Source organism: Strongylocentrotus purpuratus, unplaced genomic scaffold (genome assembly GCF_000002235.5).
Source record: "Strongylocentrotus purpuratus isolate Spur 01 unplaced genomic scaffold, Spur_5.0 spur5_contig_868, whole genome shotgun sequence".
Taxonomy (NCBI): Eukaryota; Metazoa; Echinodermata; class Echinoidea; order Camarodonta; family Strongylocentrotidae; genus Strongylocentrotus; species Strongylocentrotus purpuratus.
The window spans coordinates 212615-236365 of NW_022145577.1; the positions used below are offsets into that span (position 1 = coordinate 212615).

The 23751-nt window shown below is 37.9% G+C and overlaps 2 protein-coding genes and 2 long non-coding RNA genes across 4 annotated transcripts; 3 read left to right on the forward strand and 1 right to left on the reverse strand.

The window, feature by feature from the left end:
• Positions 1–644: 644 nt before the first annotated feature.
• Positions 645–9259, reverse strand: LOC115918383 (pyridoxine-5'-phosphate oxidase-like). Its single transcript, XM_030975949.1, has 8 exons — positions 9093–9259; positions 7334–7535; positions 5838–5980; positions 4116–4215; positions 3723–3776; positions 2257–2385; positions 1446–1522; positions 645–980 (listed from the first exon to the last, which is right to left on the reverse strand). Exons 2-8 carry the CDS (start codon positions 7514–7516, stop codon positions 815–817), a joined length of 852 nt encoding a protein of 283 aa, XP_030831809.1. The 5' UTR covers positions 7517–7535; positions 9093–9259; the 3' UTR covers positions 645–814.
• A 724-nt stretch (positions 9260–9983) lies between these two features.
• Positions 9984–12449, forward strand: LOC115920338. Its single transcript, XR_004062352.1, has 2 exons — positions 9984–10443; positions 11298–12449. It is a non-coding gene; the product is annotated as an uncharacterized LOC115920338 (long non-coding RNA).
• Positions 12450–18197: 5748 nt separating this feature from the next.
• Positions 18198–19876, forward strand: LOC100888072. Its single transcript, XM_030975957.1, has 2 exons — positions 18198–18676; positions 18857–19876. The coding sequence occupies exons 1-2, from the start codon at positions 18208–18210 to the stop codon at positions 19780–19782; spliced, it is 1395 nt and encodes a 464-aa protein (XP_030831817.1). The 5' UTR covers positions 18198–18207; the 3' UTR covers positions 19783–19876.
• Positions 19877–19991: 115 nt separating this feature from the next.
• LOC115920340 lies at positions 19992–22502 on the forward strand. The gene is made up of 2 exons (XR_004062354.1): positions 19992–20496; positions 21351–22502. It is a non-coding gene; the product is annotated as an uncharacterized LOC115920340 (long non-coding RNA).
• The last annotated feature ends 1249 nt before the right edge of the window (positions 22503–23751 follow it).

Here is a 23751-nt window from a genome sequence, read left to right on the forward strand (position 1 = left end):
ATACATGTGGTATAATATTACATGTATATATATATATGGCAAGAGGAAATTTTGTTGAAATTACAAAGCTATGCACAACAATGTCTCCATAGAGTATACATAGTGCACAACGTACAGACATATTTAATTCACTACATCTTTTGTTTCTTTCATAATGATATGTTTCTTGAACAATTAACTGTCTAAATATGAACAGGGCATGAGAAAAGTCATTCGAGCAAGGAATATTTTGTGTTACACAAGACAGACAAACAGAAAAAAAATACAAGAAGTGACATTTGCAGTAGGTTTCAGAAGGGGTAACTGACTCCTTCCAATCATTTTATACCTTAAACTGATGCAATTTCCTTGCTTGATTTCCCTTAAAGGTATCCAGTAACTTTGTCTCAGATTCTGAAACAAAATCCTAGATTTAGCTCATGCTGCAATGATAATAATAAACCTTTCGGTCAGTCAGGAACCAATGACTTTTACAAGCCAATCGCCTGTCTGATTATCAAGATATTTATGGTTGAAAATCGAAATCAAATCTTGCATTTGCCAAACGGTTTTCATAACACTATAGTCTATTGGGGAAAACGAGTATGGTAAAACCAGTCACTCAAATTTGTTTACTTTTTTGAGGCACTTCTTGATCATTTTGAAGCTCAATTTTGTTTAGGGCTTCAATATAACACCATATCACAGACACTGATAACACGTAGGGCCATGCATCTCAGATTTAACATTGTTAAACGATTCCTTTAATATTTGCCTACATTTGTTCTGAATTGTAGAGGAGCAGAAAATTCACCATCAGTTGAAACTGGCTTTCTCAAGGTGAAAGACGCTCGTAGACCCAGCCATTCTCTCCTTGGTGAACCAACTTTCCATCAATATTTTCTGCTTCTCTGGGCTTACGAAATACAATCCTGTCATGGAGTCTGTTGCTCTGCCCTTGCCAGAATTCTATAACATCAGGGATCACTTTGAAACCACCCCTGGAATAAAATAGTCAGAGAAAAGTGAACACAAAGATATGAATAGTGCATAATTAATCAAATTACACTAATACAAAGCAGAAGCTTCACTTAAACACTATAATACAAAATATAGAGATAGATAGGGGAAAGGGAACAGAGAGAGAGAGAGAGAGAGAGAGAGAGAGAGAGAGAGAGAAAGAGAGAGAGAGAGAGAGAGGGAGCATTTCAGAGACTGACACAAAACAATAGAAAGGGAAAGTCATGTTAATCAACTTAAATCCACTACTAAAATATTAAATAAGACTTTCCATAACTTGGATTTTAGTAGCATAATCATTAGGCAGATGCCTACCCTAACACAATTCCAGTCCTTTCTGTCAATAAACATTCAGATTACCATTAACTAAGTTCTATCCTTTGAAAAAGCCACAACAATATGGTAATGAGTTTGAGTTTCTATTTTTTTTCCTTCATATTACATACCAATAGTCAGGTCTGGGAATAACACTGCTCTCATCTTTATATTGTTCTTTCAGTTCAGCGTCTTTCTTAGTCAGAATCTGTCAGAAAGAAACACAAGAAAATAAGAAAAGTAATTCATTTCAAAATATCCAGATTGCCTTCCCATTGCTACGTAAAAACGACTTTTGTAATCAGTATCAAGTATGCTTCTGATTTTATATTGCTGCTTACTGATCGCCTCTTCTATGAGCCTCTATACCAGCATTAGTATTTTCCACTTATTTAATACAAACCTTTTCAATAAATATTTTTTTTTAAAATAATTCTGACCTACTCTTACGAGCTAGTTTATATGAAAATACATGTCTAAATCTCTACTGATGTCTCTAACATAAATAACATCTTTATTCTCTGGTATTAATTGATACAGGTGAAGTTTTACCTGTCTTGGATCAATGAGGTTCAACATCTTTATTCTGTACAAATTTACTGTTACTCTTTAGCAAATGTATTTAAAAAAATGAAAATAAGATAAATATAGTAATTGATTTCATGATAAAAACTATTACACGAGGTTGACACTTACTGCTGCATAAATCGGAGTGCAAATTCTGGTCGTTCATTAGGAGCTTGGTTATTAACACAAATTAGTATACGCTTGTATGAAGATAAAATCTACATGAATACACTTGAAGATCCATTATTGTCTTAAACTCTGCATGTTCTCTCTATTAAACATGGACAGCAAAACAAGGTAAATGATTGCTATGAAATAACAATGCTTCCTGTGCTTGATTCGTAGACATTAACAATGGACCTATATGTGACTTACATGTCTGTCCTCTATGGGTGTACTCTGATTACTAACTACAGCACCAATCTGACTGGTCTTGGGGCGGGAATGGAAGTACTCGGACGACTCTTCAGCTGCCAGCTTTACAACAGGACCCTCAATACGAATCTAGAAGGAAACAAGAAGTAATAATAATAATAATCTGGATTTATATAGCGCTTAATGCGGAATACCATCTCTAAGCGCTTTACAGATATTGTCAACCCCGGATTACCCCGGTAATCGGATTCATTCACATACACTATCCTATCATGGCACTAATGACCTTTGAAAAGACATTAATCTACATTTGTAACTCTCCGCCCAGGTGATGTAAATGGGTACCTGGTGGAAAGAAGTCCTTAAATGCTGAAGTGCCCTAATAGGGTAGCTTGGCTAATGCCTTTGTAATAATTGTACAGCGCTTAGAAAAAATAAGTACCGGTATTAAGTGCTTTATAAATGGTACTATCATAATGATTATTATAATATAGAATAAATTAAGACAATTTTGGTGATCAAGATGAGTTAATACCTTCCCATTTAAAGCATTAGTTAGTAGAAGTTGAATGGGTTAAAAAATAAAAATAAAAACCTTTTGAAACTTTCTTAATTGTTGGATACAACTACAATTGTAAAAGTGGCCACAAGAACAAACAGCTTCTTTCTTTCTACAACATATCGATACTGTGAAATAAGTCATCTATTACATACATGTGATTGAGTCATTTATTATATTACAATTAAAATCTCCCGATATGACCATGAAGTGACAAATGGTAGTGATACCAAAAGAACCATTTATCAACTTTCATATCAAGAGCTTTTTCATTTTTAGACAAGATTAAAGTGACTCGGCAACATTGTTGAAGGTTGATGAAAAAACTGTGAAATTTTTGTATGAAATGATACTTATTATATTCCTTCTACTGGACTTACCCTCTAACAGGCAAACATTCTTTTAAAAAATTCTCAAACCACCAAGATATCTATGGTTTTCTTTGAAGACGTCACTATGCAACACCCTCTATAAGTTAACAGTAAATTCTGCCAACCATTTTTGAATTTTCCCAACATTTAAAAAAATGTTTCAACACTTAAATATCTGGAATGGTATATATAGCCAATTTATTGCTTTGTGACGATTTACATTCACCTAAAATGTAATCATCAAATTGTAATAATATAGTTTGGAGAATTAAGGAATCGATCAGATCAGTTTTTTCCATTTATTATCATTGATAATGGTTCGTTTTCATCCAATCTTTCAGATTAAATCTTTAACCTTTAAAGCACCATTTTCTCTCATCTGAACAATGTTACCAAGTCCCTTTAAAGAATTAAAGTGTCATACATTGTCATTGCATAGAATCACCCTTCAAGTAGTGAGCACTACAGGCAGGTGGCCATTATAAGATTTGACTGAATATGAATGTGATTGATATTCACAATAGAATGATACTCACTGATCTGCTCTGGAAGTCCCAGTAAAAGACAAGAGCTGCAAAAGGGTTCTCAGCCTATAAGGAAAACATAATCATGTACAAAACCCAAGTCAAATCAAAGACATGATACTTACACATGATGGACTTTGAAAAAAAACTTTTGAAATACGGATAAGAAACTAAGAATTATAAAATTATAAAACTTTACAATAGTTTCAGTAATAAGATACATTTTTTAATTCACTTGACCTCAATCGAGCCATCACTTAGACCTTTGAATATACACTTGAATATAAAAATATAAAATGCATTTCAAGGAAATCAAGCACATACTTTTGAAAAGAGAGTATTTCCTGAAATATTGACATGGCTGCTGCTGCCACTCCTGTCGTCGGAAAAGCAAAAACTACTCACCAATTCTCTGCCTTTTCTGCTCTCATAGTTGGTATAGAATCTGAATCCTGTTTCATCATAGCCCTTCAACAGCACCATTCTGGCAGAAGGCCTACCATCTCTGTAGGAAAAAAAAGTCATAACAAACATAAATCATGTCCATTAAACTCTCAATAATAATAATAATAATAATACATAAGATTTGTATGGCGCCAAATCCACTTGACAATCAAATGCTCAAGGCGCAGCTTGTACAAAGGATGAAATACATGATACATAATATATACAAAAGTGCAATAGGAAAGGTACAGACATGAAAGGTAATGGTAATCAATTACATGGGCTGCTCGTATTATTTTTCGTTTAGACCGTCGTCACGATGCCATGCCTCTACTAACATCCCTTCATTGGTTGCCAATCAAACAGAGGATTGTTTTTAAGATTCTTTTATTTGTATACAAATTTTTTCATGATCAGGCACCAGAGTATTTTAGTGACTGTCTTGAGTTGTATCAACCTGTACGTACAAACCTTCGCTCCAATGCAGACCCATTTCGACTGACATTTCATGTGGCTCGTAGTAAGGCAGGAGATCGCACATTCACTGTTGCAGCAGCTAAGGAGTGGAATAAACTTCCCTCCAGTATCAAAGCTGCTGCATCAGTGGATGTTTTTAAGAAACTCCTTAAAACCTATTTATTTCCTACTTGATTCGCTATTTTGTTTGTTTGTTCAATGTTATGTTATGTTATGATTTGTGGTTATTATTGTAAGCGCTGTGATATAGTGTACTATGAATAGCGTAGCTAAATGCCTAATAATAATAATAATAATAATAATGTATAGCTAAATTAAACAGATATTTCTTAAGATTGTTTTTGAACAATTCACCAGAACTGCTATTTTTAATCCATTGAGGGAGAGTATTCCATAATGAAGGCCCAGCATGAGCGAAGGTTCGCTCCCCCCACTATGTTTCAATGTACCGGTAGAGGTGTCATAGTTGAATGGTAAATTATAAATTGATAGAAGATGTGAAGGTCTTAGGTCCAATACACTCCTTGCTGATAACAGTTTCTAAAGCTGGAGCCCTTGACATCACCATGATTGTTTGGTCACAGAGCAGAAACAGTTTAGGGTTAGAGTTAGATATAGTGTTTTGTACAGGATGAAGACAAAAATCTGGTTAATGTAGGATATTTCTACCGCTAAACTATTGTGACTTGAGCATGTGCCATACAACCATGCATTGTACAGGAATAGAATTCTATTACTATTCTCATTGTCGTTATTACACCTAAAAAATAGGATGTTGTATTGCCCTTTACAATCGACTCAAAAATCTTGAAATCTACGGTCGGCTTTTCTTTTTTTAACCATTTTTTAGAGAAAAAAATGTTCAATGATTAACAAAATATGTATTAAAGCATTCAAAATTGAGAAATATTGGCCCAAAGAGAGAGGGAAATAAATTATTTAAAAAAAGAATCATGTGTTGGCACCTAAAGGGCAATACAAACATCTTCTTTTTCTTAGGCCTTATCACTATGAACATGACTGACAAAGGAACATCCCTTCACAGCTATTATGTAAAAAGGTGAATATGCATGTGACACCTGTTCTACACATTTTTACATAATAGCAGTAAGGGATGTTCCTTTGTCTACCTGAGGAACTGTATATTTTGTCCGCTCTCATTGTCAGTCATGTTCATAGTGTATGGTGGAGCACGAAAGAACTCACTTTGTAGCAGTGGCGATTGTCATTGCATTAGCTTCTGTCTTGGAGTTCTGTGTAGCTTCACAAGCTTCCTTGAACCAAGCTGTGAACTGCATCATTGGATCCTTGGAATTCAGATCATCTTCAGTGAATGCCTGGTGTCCAGCCTAAACACAGATACAAAGAAAGAAAAACAGCCATAACACAATGACTCACATGACCATAATATGAAATTCTTATTAAAGCCACACTGAACTACTTGCTCCCTCTATAAAGAAAACAATGCCTAATCGGTTACCATTGGTCCCCCATGATCCTCTTTTTCTTATGTTAATTGAGAGCTGAGTTGATGAGATAGCCACCTGTCATTGACTACCCTGGGTGGTCTAATCCCTCCTAGCCAAACTAGTACAGACAGCCTCTAAATCTTCTGGCAAATGTGAAGAAACTGCATAAATTATACAGGTATATTCTAACTAATATTACTAAGTGACAGTCAGAGGTCTCTCTGCCATTCCTTTGGAAGAATCATTTCCCATAACAAATTACAAACACAGAAGATCCATGACAAGACCCTTCAGATGTAGATGTAGAAGTGTCAGTCGAGTGGTTTAAGCTCTTTGACTTGAAATTCAAAGTTCGTGGTTCGATCACCAAGACGGCACTAATGTCCTTTAGCAAGGCATTAATCTTAATTTGCCGCACTCAACCCAGGTGAGGTAAGTGGGTACCCGGAAGGAATTTATTCCTTGAAATGCAGGAGCGCTGTAATGGCAGCTAGGCTAAAGCCGGGGTAATAATTAGTGGGCCTCGGAATAGAATTTCTAGATAGACGGCACTATAGAAATGCCTATTATTATATTATTATTATTACCAAGCTAGGGAAGACACATTTCTGGAGGAAGCACTGATAGGTCTGGTATCCAAAGCTCAAACTGGTTTGAGCAAATGAAGATGGTATTTTGTTTGAATTTCATACCTATGAGTATGATCTTAAAGGTATAGACCAGTTTTGGAAATGCCACCCTTTTAACAAATGAAATGGAAGCTCTTATTACCAATCATGTGAAAGAATCTGTTTTGACTAATACGTGATGATACAAATTTTGCCGGGAAACCGCCTACTAAATGGTATATTTGGTAAATTATAATTTCGATCCGGCCTGGATAGATATCGCAAAATATGCACTTCAATCAAAATTGAACATTTGGGCATATATTTCTGCTTTTTTGCAAATTTAGGTTGAAGTATTGCCATCTAAACCTCTGAAGGCAATATTTAAACAATATTGAATGCATATTTTGCACCCAAACCCTTGGACCGCAATTTTACCATTTCTTCTTCTTCTTCCAGTTAAGTGCCGCTTCATGGTGATGAAGATAATCGCGCTGGTTTTGTGTGTATATGTGGAGACTTTCACATGTCCTGTTATTCCACATTTTAACTTGTTGTTCTTGTTGTGCAGGTGCATATATACATGTGTAAGTAAAAACACTACCGGTCTATACCTTTAACTGACCTTGTATGATTTCCTCATAGCTGCAACATTGATGCCATTTGTATCAACAGCCATGGTGTCATCTGCTGAGCCGGTCAGGGAACGATGAATGGACCCTAAAACCCTTGAGGTACAGGAGAAACAGAGAGGTCTGGAGACACCAAGAAGAAGAGAGACAAGGCTCCGTGATCTGGAGAGGACCATCGATGTTCTTGATATAAATCTGTAGGAAATAGACAGTCACTGAACTATGAATTACATTCATCACATACAAAGTCTGTGCCACTGCAAGATAACCATGAAGGCCTCAACCACAACCACAAAACATTTTTTCCTGCATGTGTATCATTCAAAATAAAAAAATCTTTAAGATAAAATACAAGTCTAGATCTACTAGTACCTGCTCACTCCACACAGCACACAAGCTTCTAATATTTTTGTAAAATGTATTGCCATTAGGCATTACTTATTACTGAAAGTGGAAAGAAAATGCTAATGTCTAAATCCCTAATGGATTGGCTTTAGGCATTCACGTTCTCTTTCCACTCTAATTTTACTTTTACTTTTTTTTTTTTGAATTCAATAAGATTAGAGTCTAGTCTAGGCATCAACGCGACGTTCTCTTCCCACTCTGAATAATCATTAACTCCGGGAAGCTCTAACACCGGCGCCACAGGCGTCGGAGCTTCGGGTGGTTTCGTTGTTTTCTCGTGAGGGCTAGTAAAACAGCCGATTGGGTGATATTATTGTTAAATCTACAAAGGGAGTACTTACAATTTTTACATCATTGTGTGCAAGACTCCTCAGGGCTCAACTCCAATCACTTGAATGTATAATTTGAAGAAGTCTTTGATGGGAAAAAAAGGTTAATTCGGGGTACTACACCAACGATTCTTCCATGTCGCAGCGTTGATTCAAAATAGCGATGAGAAGGTACGCATGCGCGGCAGTGGCGAAGAAAATATGCTATCGAGCGCCGATCGCTCGAAATCGCTGAATATGCATGAGGCCGATCGCTCAAAATCGCTGAATATGCACGAGGTTGAGAAGGGCTGTTTGTTCGAGTCGTGCATATTCAGCGATTTCCAGCGATCGGCGCTCGATAGCATGAATATTCATATTTTCTTCGCCACTGCCGCGCATGCGTACCTTCTCATCGCTATTTTGAATCAACGCTGCGACATGGAAGAATCGTTGGTGTAGTATCCCGAATTAACCTTTTTTTTCCCATCAAAGACTTCATCAAATTATACATTCAAGTGATTGGAGTTGAGCCCCGAGGAGTCTTGCACACAATGATGTAAAAATTGTAAGTACTCCCTTTGTAGATTTAACAATAATATCACCCAATCGGCTGTTTTACTAGCCCTCACGAGGAAACAACGAAACCACCCGAAGCTCAGACGCCTGCGGCGCCGGTGTTGGAGCTTCCCGGAGTTAAATAATCATCTGCTTACTGTGTGACAGCACATATGCCTCCACACTGAATGAATGATTTCATAAACCCATCTTTTTTATATTATTTATTAACCAAAAGGACAGATTAACTAGCAATCCTTACTCATGAGGCCTGAGGCTCATTTCTGTGTCAAGGACAATAGATATATGCCTAGGCGCACAGACACATTCCGCCTCCACTCGCGATCGGCTTTCACATAGCCCGTAAGGGCTACGGCACAAAAGACGGCCAACACAGCCATATCATGGTATCTACGTGTAACAATTTATTTATAGAATCCTGTTCAATGTTGTGTTAATACTGGCTTTCATGACGACCTACCTTTCTTAGTAATATGACGATATACTAAAGGCACACTGCTGATCAACGATCCAAGTATTGTCCTTTTGAAAATGAATTTCTGAAGCAAACTGATCACTCACATTGAAATTTCACTCTATCAAACACCGAGTCACGGCTACTGATCACGATGATGTAAGAGGTTACGCAACTCTTTACGACATCGACAGGCTATTCCATTAATGTAGAAGGGGGAGCGAAACATTGCAGGATGATTTGAAGTTTGAAATCATTTAGTTTTAGGCATTTATTTTAGCCTGGTGGTTTTTAAAATAATTATTCAAAGTTATTTTTAATTCAGAGATATAGTATTAAATCTATATGGCAGGAGGAAACTAATATGTAAGATCAATCTTCCCCCTCAAGTACGTTATCAAACTCTTGAACACTGGCCTCAGTTGACTGAAATCTGATTGGTCGAAAGTAAAATTGTATTTGATCTTCTTTTTTTTTTCTTCAGAAATGACCAACATATAATCAGTATTCCAAAGGGTAGGCCTTTAAAAAAAGCAGTAATTTTTTTTTTAATTGAGCTGATAATATATATAGAACAAAAGGGGCACTTCTCATATTAAAAGAAGCACATTTTATATTTGAATGAGGGCAATTATCAGAGGCAGGGGCGATCCAGTTGGTATCAAAGGGAGGGGGACCAAAGAGGGGGCCCAAATTGTGAGAAAATTTGGAGAAAAAATCGCGCCACATAGGTTTCGTCATATTTCACTATAAAATAAATCTAGGCCTAGCCTATTCGTCTTCTTGTAAAAGCTGTTAAATAACTCGATCACTTACTCACATGTAACTAATTTTCTTTTCTGTGATAATGATTTACAAAGAATTGTTTTACATTGTAATATGTGTATCATGTAAAATATTGTGACGGTCAGCGTAAAATCTAACTTGTTCATTTTTATAAAACTGACTTGAAACACCAAAATATATATGTGGGACTGATTTTTCGATCTTTTCATATATTTTTGTCTATTTCACTTGTTAAATTGCTGAGTTATACTGTCAGGCTGACTTACCATTATTCTAAATGTCTGTACTCTCGGAATAAGGCTCTTACTTTATTTTGATCAATATATTTCTCTTTGTATAAAGGTTACAAATTATTTGATGTAATCGCACTTACTTTGAAATAGTTATTGCGAAGATTTATGAATATTCATGTGCGTACATATTCGCGTGGTTAAAGCATACGCGCATAGCGCATGGTAGTGCGCTGATATGTGATAGCCGAGTTTGATCGATGTGGCTAGGCTGTACACTTTGGCATTAGATGCGCTGTGAAACTGACCTGTCTGTGAACCTTGTTGAACCGAGATTTACGGTAATTATTCCTTTCGTTTCCGCCCATTGCTATTCATATGCAGATTAGCTGATTTGCATTGCACCAACAACAAATGTTGATCAATCTATTGGACTTTGTACCAAAATTGATGTTTTAATGTTTATTTTAGAGTTAAATGTGTATTTTCATGGTTTTTAAGGCCGAATCGAATACAGGCCAGAAGCAGATTGGCCAAAATCTAGCCAAAATGGGATGGCCCAAAACTAGCCAAAATGGGATGGCCCAAAACTAGCCAAATTGGTATTGTGCATATGATTAGTATGACTGCTGTGTATATGGAAGCTTGTTATATTGGTATTCATTTATCAGATAATAGTTATCAATATGTATGCTTGGAACTGAAACAGAATACACAAAATGGACATGAATTCTTGGATTTTATATTACTGTGCCAGTAATTATTTATTGAATAATGCAACACTTAATAAAATGTCTTTACAATTATATTGCATTACAGAGATGTCAGTTCAGATATCACAGTCACTGTTAAGAAATGAGCATTGGAAGTGGTGAACATATTCCCTTTATTTATTACTTTTGGTTGAGAGATTTTACTCTTTGTAGCTAATAAATCATTAGCTACGCTGAAATTAGGTGTACTTCAGGTCGCTGGATAGTTTGACTAACTGATCCTTTGCGGGTATACCTAAAGGTCTAACCAATTCCAATCTGGTTTCTGTGACAAGTAGTTCTAAGAATGTTTATACATGTACAAACTTTTATCTATTTGTGAGATATTGAATATTAGTGCTACTGCTTATTATTCAATGGAGGACTGATTATTTAATTGGTCATTGGAACATTTTCTCTTTTATTATCGATTTTTACTCTAGACTATAGACCATATCTGCTGTGTGACCTAATACATTACTAGTAATATGAATTTCTGGAGGACGAGGCTGAGGGCCTCAGTAACTTAGTCTGTCACCTGTACCTAGTAGTTTAAGAATATATCTATCTACATGTAAAGCAGTTGTAACTTATATATATTGAACATTTGTATATTTAATAATTGTATTCTATATAGTTGTACTTTAAATATATTCGTCATATTTATGAACAAAGTAAATACGATCTGATGCTATTACTTGCATAAGATTTAGTCACTTGTAAATAGATTCACAATTCAACAATTAATGATGTACAAATTAATATAAGTAGCTTATGTATTTATGGAGCTGTAACTTACATGTATATTTTATCTTAGTAACACTTATTGATAATGATCCCTTAATAAGCACTGAATTACAGAGAGCAAGGAACGAATCCCTAGACAAACCGGTTGTCTTAAGATTAAAGTACGTTTAGAACTGATTAGTAATTCTGGAAGTTAGCAATAGGATAGGAATTGGAAATTTGAGGCTATAACCTATTGTAAAGACCTAAGGATTAAAGATCGCATGGTTATGCCGACAGAGTGAGCTGCCATGACGAGATTAGGGGTGGATAGACCAGTAAGTAAAATACCCGTTGAGCGGTGAATCCGAATACCATAAGTTGATTATGCCTAGGCAATAAGAAGGAAGGCAGTTAAGTATTTGTACTTGAACTTGGAATGAAGTAATTATTGGATGGCTGCTGGTCAGCCTAGATTGACCGTAAGATGAAGTGGCTATGTTGTGCCCGGAATAGAATTACTTTCTCATGTTTTAGTAGGAAAGAAAAGGTACACTTTGGAATAGAATTCAGTTGCTAATGATCTATTATTGTAACATCTTAAACCTGTCCCTATAGAACTCTTTAACATAATACTGCATCTACTATTATAGTCTATACAATTAAGTTAGTATCACTTAGGTAAATGATTGGTTGTCTGACAAAAGTGACAACACATCTGTATATAATGTACATTTGAACTCTTATACTTAGTAATTGCATTGCATACATTTTCGAGTTGAATTACGTCAACGTTGAATTAGGCATGAAAGCCTCACTGTTAATTGAAATCCATTAATAAAGTGTTACTTGTTATTTGTTCACCTGAACAATTAGGCTGACAGATTCATTCTTATAAGTTACAGTAATACATGTCTGGTTACACATTAGTTACAGTAGTTAGTCAAGTGTGAATGGTGATTGGTACTTTTACATCTTCTTTAGATAGCGCGATTGAGAACTTGAAGAACGAAATCATTGTCTGGTTCTATTCAGACACTTATCCATGTCATTGTGCCTTTAGATTGCTCGCTACCTTATGGGAGGATTGGGATAGAGGACGTGAGAGAAAGTGCCCCAGGATACGAGTGCGAATAATGTGTGTGTTTTAACTGCGTGTACAGGACACCCAGTGTGCCCTGTCACATGTTTGCAGTGTGTTGTGCAGAACGTTAGAGAATCTGAGCTGTACAAGTCTGATACAAATATTAGGATTAAATCATGCTTACAGAGTACTGACAGAATTATTCAGATCTTATGATGATGCTTTAACTCACCTAAATGAAGAAATACAAGCTACTTGAAGTGTGGAACAGTGTGGAGATGAGCCAGGCTGCTCGTGGCACGAGTTGAATCTAGCGCGAATGTTTACGAGAGCCCAGGGTTCAGGTCAAAGGTTGACCATTAGTGCGTTGTGTTGAATTCAAGAGGTGCGAAATGAGCCAATGAGAAGGCTGTGATTTGTGAATAATTAAGTCATTTAAATATCGTTTATTGTGTGATCCAACAGGTCTGGTATTAATCTCTTTACAACATCAAGTTGTAAAGAGAAGAGAATCTAGCGCTCTTAATAAAGACTAGATGGTGGCAGCTTACTGTGTTGTGAATGTTGACTTGATTTTGGTGGCAAGCGATGCAAGCACCCCCCCCCCCCCCCTTTCTCTCTCACTGGGGAATTACAACACCACCACCCCTCTTCCTCTTTACCCCCCTTCTTCCTTCCTCTATTGTATTATCTATTAACCACCACCCCCCCCCCCCCTATTCCGTCACATTTGGTGGCAGCAGTGGGATGATTTCGTTCGAACAAAATGGCGCATTTTCTTGAGAAATTTTGTACTTGCAAATAATTGGAGATGAGTATTCCTCCAGTGAATTTTTGAGGTGAATTGGCAAGTAAAAGTACCAGCAAGTTGTTTACGATGTTTTAGACATGACAGATAAACTTTAGCATTAAGTAGCTAATGTGAACCAGACTAAGTACGTTACTAACTTACAAGTAGGGTTACTGTATATTAAGTATGGTTATGCTATGGCTTGATGTTGATGGCGACAAATCCACTGAGGGTTATTGATGCCGGACACTCGTGAGCAAGGCTCTGGTTGAAGAGAAGGGCTGATCACTGACTAACTTTTGCTTGAATCTATTCCATGAGCTGACTTTTACTGTGTGCAGTGCACGGCATACATGTAATTATGTAGATTGTGCTTAAGTGGTTATGAGTTAGCAGAATTGGTATTGAGGTCTGAATCGAGTGGGTCAAGACTAAAGCTTAAGCAAGAGACAGCAAGGATCTGTTGAGCCGATAGTTTAGTTTGTATTCGAGTAAGGCAGTCAAAGGAGTACTGCCGTTACTGTGAAATAAAGGACTCGAGTTCAGAATCAATAGTCATCCAGAAGTGCATACCAAGCTATACCAAGAGTAATAGTGTACCTATAGTTACTTAGTTAAGATTTAGTTAGTGTACTCTACTTAACATGCACAATGAATATTCAATGTGAATAAATATTAAGAAGGAGTTCTACTCCTTTTACATTGTAAAGGTACAAGGTGACAGATATTTTTGTTTGGTTACTCAAAATTAATCAAATAGGGATTTACGAGATTGAGATGGATGCTCCTGTTAGTGAGCAACCTGGAGAAATGGCAGCCGGTGACTCTGGCAATGATGAGAAAGAAGTCCAAAGACGCTGGGCAATAGACGAGCGAGATCCGGAAATCGCTGTTGAGATGTCAGGCTTTGGAGATGCTATACCTGGAGAGAGGCGCCAGGTGTTAACACCTACTGACTTCCAGAATCATCCGCTTTATGTTGCGAGTAACCAATCCACCGACTCTAGGAGACGAAAAGGTTCAAACTCTGGAATGAGAGATGTTCTTCCAGACAAGTTTGCAGGCAGAATTCCATGGACAGATTATCGCCGACATTTTGATGTCTGCATGAGGCTAAATAGATGGAATGATGTGGAGGCTGGACAATTTCTAGCCACAAGACTTCAAGGAGCAGCACTGAAAGTGTTGAACAATATTCCCATTGGTCGTGAGCTTACTTATTCTGAACTTGCGTCACATTTGGAGCGTAGATTTGGTCCAGGAGAGGATGCTGAGAATTTCTTATTGGAATTGAGGACGAGGCGTCGTCAACCAAAGGAGAGCTTACAGGAGCTAGGTCAGGCAATCAGAGATTTAACTTGTCTGGCATACCCGGAGTTAAGCAGAGATGCACGAGAGAGGCTTGCACGAGGGCACTTTTCTGATGCTATCGAGGATGTAGAAGTTCGAGCAGGAATTTTCCGCGCCCATGCAATAACGCTTGATGATGCTATCCGAGCAGGATTGGCAACTGAGTCTTTCGGCAAGGCTGAGAAGGCTCGTGAACGTACTCGACCAGCTCGTCATGTTCGTAGCATGGAAAGCAATGTGGAACCAATCCCTGTAGACAAGATGAGAAAGGAAATTGATGGGTTAAAGTCAAGTCTTGGGGAGATGATGGAAATGATGAGGGAAATGAACATGGACAAATCCAAATCAGTAGGAATAGTTTGCTACAATTGTAGAGAGAATGGTCATATGGCAAAATACTGCCCTAAACAGACCCAGGGAAACGGAAGCAGACCATCCCGATGGACCGGGGGACGGTCAACTCAACAAGGTCCGAGGATGTAAATGCAGCCAGTTTAACTGTCTGCGTAATAAATGAGGCAAGGAGAGGAATGTACATTGCAGTTCGGATAAATGGAGTCGTAGTTAGTTTTCTCATTGATACTGGAGCTATGAGTACTATAATGTCACAAACGTTCTATAATAGGATTAGAAAAGATGAGGAAACTGATCTTCAATGCACTAATATCAAACTCCAGCAAGCTGATGGTGCACCAGTGAGAGTTTTTGGGACTACAACTATGAATATGCAAATTGGACAAGCTTATCTATCAACCAAGTTTTTGGTAGCGAACATTCAGAATGATGGCATACTAGGTATATGGATGTGTTACTAGCCACAAAGAGCACAATAGACTGTGACAAATGTGAGCTGATAATGGATGGTAATGTCATTCAGTGTACAAACTCTGATGGAGGAACCTTGCTTACAAGACAGATTGATGTGAATGTGGATATTGATGTAGCTACCCAAGTTCCCGAATTTCTCCATGATTTATATGAGAAGTCTAAGGTGAATAATGACAGCTCAGATTATCTAAAACTTGCAAAACTTCTTTCTGACTACCAGGATGTGTTCTCCCGGGGTGATCATGACATTGGCAAGACAGACAAAGTGAGACATAGCATTCATACGACTTGCCTAGCACCAATCCGACAGCGACCACGACGTTCCCCAATTGGCCAAAGGGAAGAGATGGAAAAACAGGTACAAGATATGCTAGATAGAGGCATTATTAAACCTTCAGCAAGCCCATGGTCTTCGCCTGTAGTGTTAGTGCCAAAGAAGGATGGATCAAAGAGGTTTTGTATTGATTATCGAGAGCTGAACAAGCACACGGTGAAAGACTCTTTTCCCCTTCCCCGGATTGATGAGTCGATCGATTATTTAGCTGGTGCAAAATACTTTTGCACACTGGATTTGGCAGCCGGTTATTGGCAGGTACCCCTCGACGAAGATGCAAAACTGAAGTCGGCATTCGTGGTGCCCGGAGGATTATTTCAGTTTGAAGTTATGCCATTCGGGCTATGTAATGCCCCATCAACGTTCGAACGACTAATGGAGAATATATTTGTTGGACTACAATGGAAGACCCTCCTCATCTATCTAGATGACATTGTTGTGTTTGGATCCACTGTTGAGGAAATGGTACACAGGTTAGAGGATGTGTTCATTCGTCTCCGAGAAGCTAAACTCAAACTGAAGCCTAAAAAATGTCACCTCTTCCAACGAGAAGTTCTCTACCTTGGACATGTTGTTTCAGAACGAGGAGTTAGCACGGACCCTGCAAAAACAGATGTGGTTAGGACCTGGCCTACACCTACCAATGCCACAGATGTAAGGAGTTTTCTGGGTTTAGCTTCTTACTACAGACGATTCGTGAAAAAGTTCTCGGATGTAGTCAAACCGCTCACTGCCCTTACCCAGAAAGAACATCCTTTCATTTGGACTGATGCATGTGAGATTGCATTCAGGACGATGAAAGAATATCTTATCACTGCACCAATCCTTGCATATCCACAATTAGGAGTACCGTTCATTTTGGATACTGATGCTAGCAAGTATGGAATCGGAGCCGTCCTATCACAAGAGCAAGAGGGAAATGAAGTTGTAGTTGCCTATGCGAGCAGAACACTAAGTAAACCTGAGCAAAACTACTGTGTAACTAGAAGAGAACTGCTTGCTATTGTGGTTTTCTTGAAGCACTTCCGACATTATCTGTATGGACAAGAAGTGACGGTTCGGACAGACCATGGAGCTTTGAGATGGTTAATGAACTTTAAGAATCCTGAAGGTCAAGTAGCCAGATGGCTGGAAGTTGTTAGCCAGTATCGACTTACCTTAAGTTAGTGCACAGAGCAGGTCGAATTCATTCTAATGCCGATGGATTATCTCAACGCCCCTGTTCACAGTGCGGCAGGCTTGATGATGTCTGCAATGATAAGAGATAGATTGAGTTAATACATAGACTATAGTTACTTATGACATGTTATATTTTATGGTGTTATTTCGTATATATATATATTTTTTTTTTTATATACAGAATTCGTGTTATGATGAATAATGGAGACACCAACTAATGGAGATGCGATTGGACTTGAGGAGAGAGTAGAAGCGATAAGTCTTTCACCTTCTTTCACCTTTGCTGAAATAAGGAAAGCACAATTAATAGATGGTGATATCAGTGTTGTGTTGAAATGGAAAGAGAAGTCTCAATTGAAGCCAGAGTGGAAGGAAATGTCTATGCTATCTTCAGCAGTAAAGACATATTGGATAAACTGGGAGCTACTGGAAATAAAAGATGAGATTCTAGTTCGAAGATGGGAGTCAGATGATGGTAAGGAAGTGAACTGGAAAACTGTACTCCCCAAGTCCCTACGCTCAGTGGCCTTGGCTGATTTGCACGATGCAAAAACAGGAGCTCATCTAGGAGTAAACAAGACGTTACACAAACTTCAACGTAGATTCTACTGGGTAGGACTAGCCGCTGATGTACGCTCTTGGGTTAGGAAATGCACTGTGTGTGCACGGTCCAAGAATCCACCTAAGAAGAATAGAGCACCTTTGCAACAGTACAGAGTTGGAGCCCCGATGGAGAGAGTGGCTATGGATATTATGGGACCTTTGCCCGAGACAGATAAAGGAAATAGATATGTGTTGGTCATTGGAGACTATTTCACTAAATGGACTGAATCTTATGCTATGCCAAACCAAGAAGCCAAGACAGTGGCTAATATCTTTGTAGAGGAATTTGTATGCAGATATGGAATCCCAAATGAGCTCCACACTGATCAGGGCAGAAACTTTGAGTCTAACTTAATGAGTGAAGTATGTAAACTTCTAGGAATTAAGAAGACGCGTACGTGTCCTCTTCATCCCAGGAGTGATGGGATGATTGAACAGTTTAACCGCACCTTGATTGGCATGGTGAGAACCCTCATCGATCCGGACAGGAACCAGAGAGATTGGGACGAGCTGCTTCCCCATGCCATGTTAGCTTACAGATCAAGTGTACAGGAGTCAACGGGAGAAACTCCGGCAATAATGATGTTGGGAAGAGAACTTTCATTGCCAGTAGATATATTGGTTGAGCGATCTTCATCTGTGGAAAATGGAAGTGAAATAGGAGATTATGCAGAGCAACTGAGAGATAAACTTCATGATGTGCATGATAGAGCCCGAAATAAACTTCGCTTGACGGGTGAACGCCAAGCTAAGATGTATGATAGGAACACTAGACTCACCAGTTATAAAGTTGGTGACTGGGTTTGGTTGTATGGAATAGAGAGGAAGAGAGGAGTGTGTCCTAAGCTAACCATGAAGTGGACTGGTCCTTACTTAGTTATCACTAAGCTTTCTGATGTGGTATATCGAATACAACGAAGTGAGAGATGTAAGCCTAAAGTAGTGCACTTAGACAGACTTAAGGGTTATGATGGTCCACCTCTGGAGACTTGGCTGAAACGTCATAATCCAGCTAGGACTCGGCGTGTGCCAGGACGATACCGAGATTAAAATGAATATTGGATGTGGGACTAATTTGTTTTTGTTTCTGTGTTTCTACCTCTTCCAGATTTACGATTTACGATGTTACTTCTTTGCAGTACATGCAAGGCTGGTTTTACTTCACGGGCAGAGCTAAACAGACACATGAAAGAGGCCCATGGACGTGAACTAACTCTGAAATGCGAGACTTGCGCATATGAAACCACTGAGGGGATTAAATTCCGTAGGCATTATAGGAGAACTCATAACCTCTCCAAAAGCGATACTTTAGCAGTGGCTTTCTCCGCGGCATCAGATCGTTATACGTTGAAGCAAGAAAACCTGAGAGAGGGGAAGGAAAGGAAAAGGAAGTTGGAAGAGGAGCGAGTAGGAGAAGGAATTGCTAAGAAGGCAAGAGAAGCAGAAAAGGAAAGAAGACAGAAGAGTAAGGATATTAACTCAGGATCTAGTACCCCTCTGCCAGTACTTTCGTTGAAATATTTGTACGAAACATTATCTTTGTCTCCAGGGGACTATTTCTCTGACTCTTTTGACAATCAACAACCAACCCTGGATACTGACGATCGACGACCAACCCTGGATACTGACGATCGACGACCAACCCCGGATACCGCTGATCAACAACCAACCCTGGATACTGACGATCGACGACCAACCCCGGATACCGCTGATCAACAACCAACCCTGGATACTGACGATCAACAACCAACCCCGGATACCGCTGATCAACAACCAACCCTGGATACTGACGATCGACAACCTACCCCAGACGCAACTGATGACCGACAGCCGACCCCAACTGACCCAAGACCAACACCAGACTTAGAGGAAGTAACGATTAGTTTAAACAGAGCAGCAACAGAAATTGGACGTATAAAACTGGTGTCAGTGACCGTCGTAACCGAGACTTATTATCACGTGCACGGGAAGGAAAAAAGAGGGAAGGTAGAGACGAAAACCTTTAATTTCGACGAAGACAGTAATGAGGAGTAATTTTTATTTATTGTGTATTTATAACTATTGAGAATTTTAATTATTGTATATTTATTGAAACTAGCGTTTAAGCCTACATTTATGCTGTATTTAACAGAAGAAGAAAAAAAAAAAAATACACATAGACCTGTATGTACTGTATCACTACCATGTCAAAGTATGGTACATGTATGATAAGAAATGAGTGGTTGTATTTTTAATTTTTTTTTTTTTTTTTTTAGTCGCTGGGGACAGCGATTTAGAAGAAGGGAGGTAGTGTGACGGTCAGCGTAAAATCTAACTTGTTCATTTTTATAAAACTGACTTGAAACACCAAAATATATATGTGGGACTGATTTTTCGATCTTTTCATATATTTTTGTCTATTTCACTTGTTAAATTGCTGAGTTATACTGTCAGGCTGACTTACCATTATTCTAAATGTCTGTACTCTCGGAATAAGGCTCTTACTTTATTTTGATCAATATATTTCTCTTTGTATAAAGGTTACAAATTATTTGATGTAATCGCACTTACTTTGAAATAGTTATTGCGAAGATTTATGAATATTCATGTGCGTACATATTCGCGTGGTTAAAGCATACGCGCATAGCGCATGGTAGTGCGCTGATATGTGATAGCCGAGTTTGATCGATGTGGCTAGGCTGTACACTTTGGCATTAGATGCGCTGTGAAACTGACCTGTCTGTGAACCTTGTTGAACCGAGATTTACGGTAATTATTCCTTTCGTTTCCGCCCATTGCTATTCATATGCAGATTAGCTGATTTGCATTGCACCAACAACAAATGTTGATCAATCTATTGGACTTTGTACCAAAATTGATGTTTTAATGTTTATTTTAGAGTTAAATGTGTATTTTCATGGTTTTTAAGGCCGAATCGAATACAGGCCAGAAGCAGATTGGCCAAAATCTAGCCAAAATGGGATGGCCCAAAACTAGCCAAAATGGGATGGCCCAAAACTAGCCAAATTGGTATTGTGCATATGATTAGTATGACTGCTGTGTATATGGAAGCTTGTTATATTGGTATTCATTTATCAGATAATAGTTATCAATATGTATGCTTGGAACTGAAACAGAATACACAAAATGGACATGAATTCTTGGATTTTATATTACTGTGCCAGTAATTATTTATTGAATAATGCAACACTTAATAAAATGTCTTTACAATTATATTGCATTACAGAGATGTCAGTTCAGATATCACAGTCACTGTTAAGAAATGAGCATTGGAAGTGGTGAACATATTCCCTTTATTTATTACTTTTGGTTGAGAGATTTTACTCTTTGTAGCTAATAAATCATTAGCTACGCTGAAATTAGGTGTACTTCAGGTCGCTGGATAGTTTGACTAACTGATCCTTTGCGGGTATACCTAAAGGTCTAACCAATTCCAATCTGGTTTCTGTGACAAGTAGTTCTAAGAATGTTTATACATGTACAAACTTTTATCTATTTGTGAGATATTGAATATTAGTGCTACTGCTTATTATTCAATGGAGGACTGATTATTTAATTGGTCATTGGAACATTTTCTCTTTTATTATCGATTTTTACTCTAGACTATAGACCATATCTGCTGTGTGACCTAATACATTACTAGTAATATGAATTTCTGGAGGACGAGGCTGAGGGCCTCAGTAACTTAGTCTGTCACCTGTACCTAGTAGTTTAAGAATATATCTATCTACATGTAAAGCAGTTGTAACTTATATATATTGAACATTTGTATATTTAATAATTGTATTCTATATAGTTGTACTTTAAATATATTCGTCATATTTATGAACAAAGTAAATACGATCTGATGCTATTACTTGCATAAGATTTAGTCACTTGTAAATAGATTCACAATTCAACAATTAATGATGTACAAATTAATATAAGTAGCTTATGTATTTATGGAGCTGTAACTTACATGTATATTTTATCTTAGTAACACTTATTGATAATGATCCCTTAATAAGCACTGAATTACAGAGAGCAAGGAACGAATCCCTAGACAAACCGGTTGTCTTAAGATTAAAGTACGTTTAGAACTGATTAGTAATTCTGGAAGTTAGCAATAGGATAGGAATTGGAAATTTGAGGCTATAACCTATTGTAAAGACCTAAGGATTAAAGATCGCATGGTTATGCCGACAGAGTGAGCTGCCATGACGAGATTAGGGGTGGATAGACCAGTAAGTAAAATACCCGTTGAGCGGTGAATCCGAATACCATAAGTTGATTATGCCTAGGCAATAAGAAGGAAGGCAGTTAAGTATTTGTACTTGAACTTGGAATGAAGTAATTATTGGATGGCTGCTGGTCAGCCTAGATTGACCGTAAGATGAAGTGGCTATGTTGTGCCCGGAATAGAATTACTTTCTCATGTTTTAGTAGGAAAGAAAAGGTACACTTTGGAATAGAATTCAGTTGCTAATGATCTATTATTGTAACATCTTAAACCTGTCCCTATAGAACTCTTTAACATAATACTGCATCTACTATTATAGTCTATACAATTAAGTTAGTATCACTTAGGTAAATGATTGGTTGTCTGACAAAAGTGACAACACATCTGTATATAATGTACATTTGAACTCTTATACTTAGTAATTGCATTGCATACATTTTCGAGTTGAATTACGTCAACGTTGAATTAGGCATGAAAGCCTCACTGTTAATTGAAATCCATTAATAAAGTGTTACTTGTTATTTGTTCACCTGAACAATTAGGCTGACAGATTCATTCTTATAAGTTACAGTAATACATGTCTGGTTACACATTAGTTACAGTAGGTCTAGTTAGTCAAGTGTGAATGGTGATTGGTACTTTTACATCTTCTTTAGATAGCGCGATTGAGAACTTGAAGAACGAAATCATTGTCTGGTTCTATTCAGACACTTATCCATGTCATTGTGCCTTTAGATTGCTCGCTACCTTATGGGAGGATTGGGATAGAGGACGTGAGAGAAAGTGCCCCAGGATACGAGTGCGAATAATGTGTGTGTTTTAACTGCGTGTACAGGACACCCAGTGTGCCCTGTCACATGTTTGCAGTGTGTTGTGCAGAACGTTAGAGAATCTGAGCTGTACAAGTCTGATACAAATATTAGGATTAAATCATGCTTACAGAGTACTGACAGAATTATTCAGATCTTATGATGATGCTTTAACTCACCTAAATGAAGAAATACAAGCTACTTGAAGTGTGGAACAGTGTGGAGATGAGCCAGGCTGCTCGTGGCACGAGTTGAATCTAGCGCGAATGTTTACGAGAGCCCAGGGTTCAGGTCAAAGGTTGACCATTAGTGCGTTGTGTTGAATTCAAGAGGTGCGAAATGAGCCAATGAGAAGGCTGTGATTTGTGAATAATTAAGTCATTTAAATATCGTTTATTGTGTGATCCAACAGGTCTGGTATTAATCTCTTTACAACATTAAGTTGTAAAGAGAAGAGAATCTAGCGCTCTTAATAAAGACTAGATGGTGGCAGCTTACTGTGTTGTGAATGTTGACTTGATTTTGGTGGCAAGCGATGCAAGCACCCCCCCCCCCCCTTTCTCTCTCACTGGGGAATTACAACACCACCACCCCTCTTCCTCTTTACCCCCCTTCTTCCTTCCTCTATTGTATTATCTATTAACCACCCCCCCCCCTATTCCGTCACAATATGGGAACAATAAACTGAAACTGGAACTTGTTTCCCACTAGGAAAAAGGAAACAATTTTTTCTTCATTTTAACTGATTGCAATTGGTACTAAAATTCGTATGGCATAAAATTCTGGTGTCTTGTTTCTCTCTTCCTGGAATCACACACACAAAAACATGCTCTTATCCAACATTACCAATCGAGCAATATGATTTTACTATACAATACAATACAATAAAGTCATGCTGTTACAAACTGACTGTTGTTTCACAGCGCTTTACATACAATTATCAAAGAATCTGTTATTGATCATGGTCAAAGAGGA

Bases quoted from the DNA above. Each gene is read 5' to 3' on its own strand.
- LOC100888072 (XM_030975957.1), top strand. From the start codon at position 18,208: ATGGTGAGAACCCTCATCGATCCGGACAGGAACCAGAGAGATTGGGAC. The intron at 18,677-18,856 runs GTAAGCCTAAAG...TACCTCTTCCAG, and splicing joins AATACAACGAAGTGAGAGAT to ATTTACGATTTACGATGTTA.
- LOC115918383 (XM_030975949.1), bottom strand. From the start codon at position 7,516: ATGGTCCTCTCCAGATCACGGAGCCTTGTCTCTCTTCTTCTTGGTGTC. The intron at 4,216-5,837 runs GTGAGTTCTTTC...TTTTTCCTACAG, and splicing joins ACAATCGCCACTGCTACAAA to AGATGGTAGGCCTTCTGCCA. The intron at 1,523-2,256 runs GTAAGTCACATA...TCTTTCTGACAG, and splicing joins CACCCATAGAGGACAGACAT to ATTCTGACTAAGAAAGACGC.